The 11509-nt window shown below is 37.7% G+C and overlaps 3 protein-coding genes across 4 annotated transcripts in view; 1 reads left to right on the forward strand and 2 right to left on the reverse strand.

The window, feature by feature from the left end:
• Positions 1-2225, forward strand: part of Sema5c (Semaphorin 5c) — an 85467-nt gene extending 83242 nt beyond the window's left edge. Inside the window, exon 15 of one of the 2 annotated variants that reach the window (XM_043410916.1) lies at positions 66-2225. In XM_043410916.1, the coding sequence (XP_043266851.1) occupies positions 66-293 (228 nt within the window). In that variant the 3' untranslated portion in view covers positions 294-2225. The remainder of the gene's footprint in view (positions 1-65) is intronic. The other variant, XM_043410926.1, reaches the window with a different exon arrangement.
• Positions 2226-2301: 76 nt separating this feature from the next.
• LOC122405889 (cysteine sulfinic acid decarboxylase) lies at positions 2302-6928 on the reverse strand. The gene is made up of 8 exons (XM_043410949.1): positions 6761-6928; positions 4761-4945; positions 4347-4641; positions 3845-4033; positions 3684-3748; positions 3389-3578; positions 3028-3197; positions 2302-2723 (listed from the first exon to the last, which is right to left on the reverse strand). Exons 1-8 carry the CDS (start codon positions 6893-6895, stop codon positions 2477-2479), a joined length of 1476 nt encoding a protein of 491 aa, XP_043266884.1. The 5' UTR covers positions 6896-6928; the 3' UTR covers positions 2302-2476.
• Positions 6929-8044: 1116 nt separating this feature from the next.
• Positions 8045-10980, reverse strand: LOC122405880 (leucine-rich repeat-containing protein 15-like). The gene is made up of 7 exons (XM_043410938.1): positions 10326-10980; positions 9949-10099; positions 9774-9845; positions 9549-9692; positions 9067-9454; positions 8680-8939; positions 8045-8455 (listed from the first exon to the last, which is right to left on the reverse strand). Exons 1-7 carry the CDS (start codon positions 10552-10554, stop codon positions 8086-8088), a joined length of 1614 nt encoding a protein of 537 aa, XP_043266873.1. The 5' UTR covers positions 10555-10980; the 3' UTR covers positions 8045-8085.
• Between the last annotated feature and the right edge of the window lie 529 nt (positions 10981-11509).

The following is an 11509-nucleotide window of genomic DNA, read 5'->3' on the forward strand; positions in this document are numbered from 1 at the left end:
AAATTTGTCCATTTTTTATCACCTTCTGGATGTAAAGCCATATTAAATGAAAGTATTTTTTCAAGGGAGCTCGATTTGGTTCTCAGGTGAATTCAGCTAAACGACAGCCGAGCTTTTCTGGGAGCAGCAACGGCAACGGGACGCTCAGACCAAAAGCGAATCCCAACGTAAATGGATTGGGAAGTCCAAAGCTCTATCCCAAAAGTCTGGAGTACGAATCGGCAACGTTGAAACGCAATAGTCACGGACAGCAACATATTCGTGCCGATCTCGATCAAGACAAATATTATTGAACGAGGGAAATCCCTGAGGGAAAGAAAGACAGGAAAATGCGTACGAGTCTCGGAATTTTAACAATCTTATCTCCCGAGACGGGCATTTTTAAAAAAAGTTTCATCTTCATTTAAAAATCACCACCAGTGATCAAGCATTCAATTGTTAAAATCAAAAAATTGCTCAATGCAGGAGTTTCGAGATTTGGAAACAATTTTCGATGCGCCACCGTCCGCTCAGTGCATCGGGAAATTTATTAATTCTTACGACAGGATTTTTTTTACGAACGAGTTGAAAGTCTATTTTTTGTTTTTTTTTTTGTACATAGAGAGAAGGTAAAGCGAGAGATTTTGCGAAAGAGAGAATGATTGTGATTCTATTTGTCGATATACAAAGCGTAAACCTTTCCGGTTGGAAGCCGATATCGAAAAAAAGAAATATTTACTTTTGTTACGAAAGAGAATCGCGTATGTTTGCGGTAATTTATTTACTACCAATTGTGTCACATTTTGGCAACTTTTCATTCATGCATAGGCTCAATTTTTAACCACTTATTTCCTAGAACAATGACAAACACTTAATATGAAGATTCCCAAATTGGAAAAAAGACAAGTCAAAGATTTTCGGACTTTATTCCGTTGCAGATAAAAAATGAAAAATTGGCAATTTTGTGGCTGCTTGGATGACAATTGGTAAGAAATGAATCACAGGAAATAGCGAAGGGAATTTTTTCTCTTCAAAGTAAAAAACCCATGTTCCAATTGATCACGCATTTGTATCAAGCTTCACCGATTTTGTGGAAACGTATTTCTTCCCCAATTCTCAACGCACAAGCCATAGCAAAAAGTGATATTTTTTGCGGTTCTGCCATTTTAATTGATCGATAAAAATTGTAGGATAAAGATCGTTGTACAGTCAGCAACGTGGAGCCCAATTTTTTTCAGGCATTTCGAAATGTCACAAGCTTTTATATTATCAACTCCGATCGATTCATTCAAGTTTCATCATTTTTTTCGTTTTCTAACGAACAATGAAATACTCGTTTCAATCAAGGCACGACGAACTTATCAAGCTCAATGTCACAGCTGTTGAGGACATTTTTGTTATTTTCCTTCAAACTTCTCGTGACCAAAGGGAGAAATGTTGATTTTTTTCTCATATTTTTGTCATACAGGAGATTGGATGCAAGAAATATTTCCATACTTTTCGAATACGCATCGTAAATAAAAAGAACGAAATGCAAAGCTCCTCCGGAACCCTTGTACCACTCGAATGTGACTGTACATACGATATTCCCTTAAATGTATAGAAATACTTACATAATATTGGCATTTTTTTTTGCTAAACATTGCTAAACATATTAATTGTTAATTTACATTAAATGACATAGTGCCATGATGTAAACCTGTTGTACATAGGAGAAAATGAAAGGGAGTGAAAAGGAGTATGAAAAAATATGGAAACATGTCTTAATATAGTTTTTATAAGGAAATAGGACGACGAGAGACGAACGAGCAGCTTTAGATTTTATGAAAAAGACTTGTCGCGCGACTGTTGCGCGTGTATAATGGCTCACATTGAGTCGAAATAATGTAGTTATATAGCATATCGTTGTACACAGGCACGTGATTAAAGGAAAATCGCGTTATTATTTACTTAAAGAAGGACATTTATTGAAAATGAAGAAAAATCAGCACGTATCGCACCAGTTTCTTAGTCCCCCGAAATATTTTCTATAAACGAATTCGTGTTACAGTTTATTTACTTTTTTTCATAGTAACGGATTTTTACACACATAGTGCTTGCGCGAAGGACTCGCGTACCCGATGCTACAACAATGTTAAGATTTTCGTTATCGTATAGAATCGATAAACATGTACTTTCCGCCTTCAAACTTAATTGAAAGAAAACAGCCTCTTCTCTTTAATAAAATCGAATACGTTGTCAGAATACATAAGATCGATTGGACTTTTTCTTTTCGTGTTCCAACCTTCGAATCGTCTCATCCTTTTCACAATAAGAACACCATCAATTTCATACTTTTTTATTAAAACGAAATCTTGAATTTTGGGAACAAATATGTATATCAGTGTAAAAAAAATAAAACGTCATTCAGGGCATCTCACATGCCGAAGAGACAAAGTTGATAACGGTAATACGTGGAATATGAAAATTAATACAACAGTAGTTTTCAGCCTGCACTTCAAAGATCTGCTGCAATTTTTTCGATCTGCTCGATAACAAAGTCCATACTCTCGTGACTCGGTGGTGGCTGGCAAGTGACGACCATTCTCAAAAAGTTGCCGAAGTTCTTTTGCGACATCGGCGTGTAACCAATCATCAGAGAACCTTCCAGTACCAGGCGTTCCTTTATTTTCGAAGTTATCGAGTACAATTTTTCCCACCACTCCTCATTCGTTTCCTGGCCACGTAAACTCGGTGTGACGTACCTTCATTGATTATACAATCATTAGTAGTTACGAAGACGATACAAAAACCGAGAATTTTAGAACTTTTCAGAATTTTGTGGCAAAATAAAATCCGAAATAGTCACCAATGCCACAAATAAGTTTTCACATTTTTTCTGCAGATTAACATTGATGAGACTCGAATCAAGAAACAAAAAACAATCCCTCATGTCCATAGAGAAATAAGAAATACAGAGTACGTGTAAAACGTTATCTCCGTGATATTGCAATGCACAAGAGCCATAAATTTTGCGATTACTTTTGAGGAAACTCGCGACAAACTCACCAGAAACAAATATTGCTGCCCTCGAACTCGGGCAATACTAAACGATAACCCTCACGACTTTTTATTCTTTGGTAAAAGTATTCGGCGCAATCCATCGCGACGTCCACCGAATTCCCAAGACCCCTCGTTCCTCGGGCTTTCCACATTAGCCAGAGCTTTGCCGAATCCACCTTAATGTAACAAGCAATTGAATGATCATACTAATGAAGTTCTAAAATATGAAAAAATACTTGTAAATAATATTTTGTTGTAGAACTTTAATGAAAAAAGTTTCTACGTGAACGTTTGTGCTAATTTATTCTGCACAGCTAAAATGAAATTCGTTAAAAGACTACAGAGAATTTGAATGAAGTTTTTGTACTTTTCTTCCACATTGAACACTTTTGTCTCCCGTGTCCCATGAAACATCGTAAAATTTGTCTTGTTGGAAAAGATATTTGGCATTTGCACAATTAGCCTCGTGCATGAGATTTTTCGCTTTGACAAGGAATATCGAGCACTGGAAGGGACTCCCGAGCATTTTGTGTGGATTCCAAGCGACCGAGTTCGAGCTGTAACGACCGAAAAAAATTCCAAGTAATCGAGTTAGTGGATCTGATATTTCTATTCAATCCTTTCTCCTTTGGTGTAAAAGATTAGTAACAGAAAATACAAACAGCTCGATTCCTTTGAGACGATCTCGATATTTTTCGGACAGGAGTAAAGTTCCACCGAGACAAGCCTTGAAAAAGTGAACGAGCAAAATTATATTCCCTGCAGTCTGAATTCTGTTATCAGCAAATTTTTTTCTCGTTCAGTAAATTTCGTTAATACGAACGTCTATGTGAAGCCACAAATTTTCTTCTCGGCACACTGCAGCTATTTTATCGATAGGATCGAATGACGCGAGCACTGTTGTACCGGAAGTAGCATTCACGAAGAATGGAATGAAATCTTTGGAGCGAGACTCTTTTATGGCTCTTCTCAAGTCCCCTGGATCCATTCTGCCCAAAGAATCCGATTTCACCTGTCGAATGCAATCGTAAGTTTGATATATCGACGATACTCAATGGGCCACATCGAGGACCAAGCTTCAGTCAATTTCGAATAAAAATTTAAAAGTTTTTGTTTCTTTGTAAACTCCCAGAATTGGATGAAAGAAAAAAATGAAAAAATGTTGTCTCGCTTTTTAAAAAGCGATCGTAGTACGCAGTTATGCGAACTTTCAATTCTTCGATCCTCGATACGGTCGATAACTTCGGTCAATTAACGTAATAGTTCGATTGATTACGCGTGCGTTGAAAAATAGCGTGAACGACGAATCGTCATTAGAAACTTACGTTAAAGACACTTTCAGTTCCCAAGCCAAGCCAATGTGCTCCTTTTAGTATCGAATAATGGCCGCATTCACTGGAGAAACATGCTAAGCGTTTTTGTCCAGCAAGACCCTTCGTTTTGATATCGGGCATAATTTTGTGTCTGGCGAGAATCATACCATACATGTTGGAGATGCTCCCACCGGGGCATAAAATTCCATCGCTTTCAGGCAATCTCGGATACCCAACGAGTGCGAGGCTCTGATCCAATATTTCGCGTTCCAAAAGAGTAAATACCGGTGCAACTTCGAAGGTGTATCTGATTATTATCGTTCGTCCACCAAAAATCAAAATATATTCAAGAAATTGGTCAATTTATGTAACTAAGCTGGTTGAAAATTAATTATGCGTTCGTCATTTCAGTTCGTTCGTTCTTACTGGCTCGTGTTGAATGCTTCAGTCAGCCATGCTCCGGCCAATCCATAAGCGTCTACTCCCCCGTAGAGTTGATTGTGGAAATTTGGGTTCGATGTTTTTACCGAGTACCGAGCGATGTAACGAATTGCTGCTTCTATTTCATCCGGGGAAGACGCTGCTTCACTCAGCGTTACATTCAGTTTGTTCTGAACATAGATTGAAAAACATTTCGTTGATTTTCAAGAGTTATTTTCAAATTTTATCTAAAAAAGAGTTTTTCTGGAAAATCTCTGGAACCACTCATTTTTTCTAGTTTTTTTTTTTTTTTTTTTTTTTCATTTTTTTCTAAAGAAACTGCAATTTTAAAAGTGTGCATTAAATTTTTCAGTAGACCGTCAGCGATAGATGTTGTGCGGTCTTCTCACATGCATGGGAAATCGGTAGGAGACACGGTCGATTAGAAAGTTGTCTAGCTTGTTTGCATTTAGATACAGCTCGCATTCGAAAACTGCGATATATTTATTCGTCAAGACTCGTCAAGAGAGGCGTCATGAACAAATACGTGAATGCATCAAAGTATTATAAACGTGCTGCAAAATATTGATCTTCGAAGTGAAAATGTTGTAATAATTTTTTTTTCTACACTTGTATGTGCATGACGCAAAATCGATATGGAAAATAGTCATCCGAAGATAGAGAGTGGAGGCGAAAGGTCCCCTGGAGGAGATAAATTCGCATGCGAAATTTAGCAAAGGCTTTATCTGTTCAGACTGCACTGCGATCAGTGAACTTGTGAGCTTTCAATATCTACGTTTATTTATGTTTATTGAGACTCGAGTTGTATAATTGTTCCCAAGGTCAAAGTCGGTCCAGCTACATCCGTAAAAAAGTTGATAAATTGAGATTTTCAATAAAATGGCTCTTAAGATTTGATATTCCGAAAAACTAAAAATACTGAACCATTATGTAATGAGGAAAACAAGATTCGAATAAATTCGAATAATTTCTTCGTAATTTTCATTCAACTGCCACAGAGAAAAAAATCTACTGCAGATTTTCGCTCGCTCTATTTCCCCAACGATCACTATTGACGTGGTAAAGATTCGAGTCGCTCAAACGCAGATTTCGAAATTGCGTACATGCCCTCGTTTTCATAGAATTTTATTTACACCAAATGAGAGTAACAGTCCGAGTCTTATCTCCCTCGAATAAGGCTTACAGTTGCATTCGCTTCAGCTTCGATGCGATACCCCATTTTTGTCGTCACAGGTCAGTTTTCTCCGTCTTCGACTCCCATGCAATTGTATACATTACTTGGCACAACGATGATATAGCACTTTCCACTATACTTACATATTCGTACTAATTCTTCGTTTCAAAATTGGTGTATAATTATTAAACTTTCAAAATTGAAAGATATTCAATTATTTTCTTCTGCTTTACTTAATAAACAATTAACCCGTAGACACCACACTGGGGCAAATTTTCACCCACGAAAATAAAAAAAAAAACTCCTTTTCAGAATGTCTTTCTTCAATTTGGCTATTTTTCTATAATAAAACTTGATTTTTCAATTTTTTTAATGATCGTAATCGATTACTAAGAAATCGTTACCCCTAAAAAGTTTCGTTGTAAGATTAATTCCATACATGCATGGATGAAATAAAAATTTTTGAAAAGTCCAAGTGCAAATTTGCACCAGTGTGGTGAGTGTGTGACCTCAAAGGGAGTGTGGTGTCCAATTAAAAAATGAACAAAATCATCTGATCCGATTGAAAATTTTCATAACTCTCCATAATTCTTTGGATAAAACGCAATTAAATGAAAAATATTGTCAGTCAATAAAAATAAATGAATGGCAATAAATTGGGTTATGTAAAATTATTATACGACAATGACGTCGGTAATTAGATCGTTTATTCAAATTTGCATGCACACTATTTCGTCGAACCCTTCTACTCGTAATGAATTATTATTTCTGTAACGAACAACGATACGGTAACGGTAAGGCAATAACGTACCTGCAATTCCTTGGGATATACGAAACGAACGACCGGTTGTTCACCCGAGGTGTCAAAAACATGTTCTTCCTTGAGTATCTTGAGAAGATTCTCGAGAATACGTATGGTCTCGAGACCGGTAGTTCGTCCGGCCATTGCGAAGCTCGTACTGATTTCTTCGGGTTTGGTAATGAAACTCTCCGTGAGATCCCCACCGTTCTCAGAGACTTATCCACACGTGAGACACATCCCTCGTCGTGTGCGTTCTTCGTGAATACACACATTTTTTCCGCGATAAGAAGGTCCCCCCGCCAGGCTTTATTCTTCCGCCTTTATCGAGGACAAATTTGACTCGTTGAGAAACGAGATCATCGGCCTCGAGTAATCTCGTTTATATTCAGTGATTTTTTTTCTTTTTTCGACGATGAGGAAAAAATTTCTTACACGCATCGCAGTATTTTGGTATCGCAGTATTTATGAATGAACGGTGACCCAAGAAATGATTTTCTTTTTCGAGAACGCTTTGTGTCTGCAGTCGTCGGGATAACGATTCGAAGATTATTTCAGATTTATTCATTCGGGATTAAGGAAGATTTGAGATCGTATTCTCAAGAGGCGAAACCATTGGAATTTCGTTTCGTAAGTACGCTCTTTGGTATGCTATGAAAATTGCGTGGAAAAGAAAGAAATTTATTCTCTCACTGATTCACCAATCAGCACGTTTCGGCTCGATAATCCAAAAGTGAATCAACAAATATCTGCAAAACAGTTACTCAATTTTAAGCCACGCGGAATCATCGAGCGCTTGTGTTTCATAAAAAATGACGAAAGTGGTAAAGGCCACGCTAAAATTTAATGGCTTGTTCAACATAGCCAGCGGTCTCAACGATAACTCACTGCTATGTAGCAGTATTGCGCGATTGTTTTGTTGCTCTCTTATGGCCACCCAATGTGCAAATATTTATAAAATTCCACAATGGAATTGTACAGTGTTCCAAGTTTTCCTTCACCAATGCGCACCATCGAATGCACAGTCGTTTGCCACTTTCTCTTGTCGCATACGCGCTTGCTAGAGAAATCCACGAGAAATTTTCCTGCTGCGATAACACAATGTCGACGCAGAGACCACGAATGTGGGCATTTTTTCGCCAACCTTAATCACCTGAATATGAATCGTCGATGAAGAAAAAAATTTCAGAAAAGTAACTGGGATTTTTTTATCCAACTTTCGCATCGCAGATCAAACGAGTCATCAAATGAAAAGTGAAAACGAAAATTGTATTGGAGAAGAACTTTGAGGCTGCGTCGCTCGACTCACATTTGACATGTGCGTTTATTCATTTTTATCAAGCAAATGGTGTCACAAGACCAAGTGATTCGACTGGAAGCCTTGGAGAGAGACCTTTCATGGAGGCCCACTGACCCTGGCAAAGCTCATGAAACGTTAGTTGAACGAGGAGCCTTCCTCCAAGAGTCGAGGGTCCTCTGCATATTGCGCCGCCACCGAATTCCCAAAAATTTGTTGACGCTCCAGAGGTCGAAATTTCGTGAGTCACGTTCGACTGGGTGAGATACTTTTTTTGCAACCACATGGCCAGATAAGCTGCTCCACAATCGCAATGCCATGGATTACGCGATAGCCGCAGCTGTTGTATTGATTTTAAACCGTCTAATATTCTCGGTGGTAAATACGATAAATAATTGTCCTCGAGCTGCCTGATAAGGGAAAAAAGATAAATTTATTAAGCGTTAAAAGTCAAGATTCGTGCGATTCCAGTGATCATAAGTGTCATCAAAAATGTTACATCGTTAAATTTATTCTAGTGAACTTCTGTTTTTATTAGATTTTGCAGTACTTTTATATGTTGCTCGAAACGCCTGAAAAACTCAACAAAAGCAAATCAATTCATCGGGCAATTTGTTTCAGTAACACTCCTTACAATTTCTGCAAATTTGGAACGTGATTGAATACTTCAGGATGGAGAATTCTCAGCCGATTGGAATGAAGGAAAAGCGTCGTCAGGTTCGTCAATCCAGAAAAATCATTCATCGACAGAGTCTCAATTACGTTTGCATAGAGAATTAATTGCTGTAGCACTGACGCATCGAGAAACAATCTTTTTGGTATCGATTTTAGATTGTTCTTCCCCAGTCGTAGCTCTTTCAGAGAAGACAATCCTTTCAAGGCATCTGAATCAATCTGTGCAAAATAACGTAAAAAGTTTATCGACAAGCAGGATGACTAACCCATAAATTGGTGATTTGGTGATCGATAAAATTTTCGAAATTCCAGTCATTAAAAGCGGTAGAAATGATTGCAATTTTACGTGCGATATCTTGTTATTAGAGAGGTTGAGATCGATCAAATTTTTCATCGACGTCAACAGCCCATTAGATATTCTGATGAGACGATTATCTCGAAGATCCAGCTGTTCGAGATTCATTTGGGATTGAAAAATGCCATCGGGTAATTCCCGAAGTTCATTTTCGTCCAAACGTATACACTTCAAATTCCAAAGATCATGGAATACTTCTCGTGGAAGAGTTGAAAAATGATTTTTGCTCAGTAGAAGTTCCTCCAGGTTTTTCAGTCCTTGAAATACACTGCTTGGCAGTGAACTCAGTCGATTATCCGAAAAGTCCAGTAGGAGCAGAAAATTATTCGTCAGAAATAAGCCATCCGGCAAATATCGAAGTCTGTTGGAGGAGACGTCGCTAATCCGACAAAAACGTAAAGATTATGTATTCAATGTTGTTAAAAATAAAAATGATTCTGGCGAACTTTTTAAGCAAATTTCATTTTGCTTACAAAATATGGAGATTGCGCATCCTCAGCAATTGGGTGGGCTGCAATTCCCACAATAAATTTTTACTAAGTCGCAAGTGCGTCACGCTGTGCAACGAGTGAAACGAATGCAGTGAGAGATGCTCTATCAAGTTGTTGCTCAAATCTCTGTAATTTCAACAATCCAATTTGAAATAACGGGATTTAAAAATTTTAATAAATTATCGATTTTTCTTAATTCTTACTTACAAATCTTGCAGTTGCGTCAAATCACGAAAGGTATCTCGATGCAGGGCAGTCAATTTATTACTCCCAAGGTCACTAATGAAACGTCACGAAATTTCATGAGATTTTTCACTCTAATTTCAAAAATATGAATCGCTTCCATCGCACTTGTCATTCGACAAATCTAACCAGGACTCACAGTTTGAGTGTGTCATCAGGCACCAATTGCGAAGGCGGTACGTCGAGAAGATCGTTTCTCCAGCAGGAAATAGATTTAGTTTCGGGTCTGCATTTGCACGGTCCTTGGGCACATATTTCCCAATCTCCTGGCCAGCCCCGAATTTCCCAAACTTTTCGAGTTTCGGCCACAAAAAGTTGTTTCGTTCAGGATTCGTCGAATTAAAAAAATATTAAATTATAAAAATATGAAATTCGTTTAAGCTGCTCCGTTGTCATCGCGTAATTGAGCGTACTCAACGATTTCCATTTTCGATTGAGCTAATTGATAAGGTGAAACAAATCTCGCTGACTTTTTAAATAACAAAAAGTCAAGTGCGAATATTATCCGAAATTTACCCGGTTGTTCAACAGCCCGTAACCGTCTTTCAACTCTCGAAATCCGGCCCTCGATATCACTCATCCGGTTCGACGTATTTTCGATATGTTGACGTGATTTTGAAACGAAACAGGTATTCCAAATTTCGGGACAAACATCAGCTGAGCAGAGAGCGAAGAACGAGAAAAAATAAAACTTGATTGTTCTATTGTTGAAGAGAATAACAGGAGGAAGATCGTTTCTCGACATTATCCAAACAGCCGAGAAGCTTCACGACGTACTGACGTCGCCATAGCCCTTAAATACGAGGCTCATCCTTGTCGCCCATATTTACTAATTAAACGAGTAAATAAATCGTGGTGCACGCTGACGAGACACGACGGCGTCTCGTAATGGGACAACAATGCTTTTTTCTCGAGTGTACATTGTGCTGGGTCGAGACAATTTTGCGTATTTCTCAAATTACATCGTCGATGAGAAAAAAACATCAGCGAATCAGCATCGCACGGTTATACTATATGATTTGACAAAAACTTTTGTGTAGGGTTCAATATGCCGAATAACCAAATTGTATAACGGTCGATATTTCGAATTTTTTTAAGTTGTAATAGCAAGTTGGAAAAAAATAAGAGATACGAAATTCTTATTTCCGATCGACTATTTAGCAGATTACGTGTTTAATCGAATATTCCTTCTTTGAATTCGTATACACTCGATTCCGATAGTTTTCATTTCGAGTGCAATTTTAACAGACCTTAAGAATGCCAAAAGTTCATATTTTCGAATTCAAAATGGAGAGTAGTTGTTTTATAGATAGACCAGAATATAGAGTAGGAAAAAATCAAAAGTGAATTTTTCGAGCCCATAAAACTTGGATATGCAGAATAGCAATGGCTCGAAAAGGAGAAAATCAAAATAGCGATTTTTGAAATTGGAGATCACCGGTCCGAGTAAGTGAGTGAGTGAGACGCGTGTATTTTCAGCTCCCCTGCATTTCTTTATTTCGATCTGTCGACTTTCTAACGTTTCGCCATTTTGACGTTATTTTATTCGTTATTATATTATCGGAATTGTGAATATTCACAGTATTGCTAATTGTAGTAATTTATGAATCGAAAGAGTGATAGTCGAATTTCCTGAAAATCGATACTTTAGTCGTCGTTCTTCGGAGTTTATAAACTCGAGATTTTGGCGGTTCGAAATT

Source organism: Venturia canescens, chromosome 1 (genome assembly GCF_019457755.1).
Source record: "Venturia canescens isolate UGA chromosome 1, ASM1945775v1, whole genome shotgun sequence".
NCBI classification, from domain to species: domain Eukaryota; kingdom Metazoa; phylum Arthropoda; class Insecta; order Hymenoptera; family Ichneumonidae; genus Venturia; species Venturia canescens.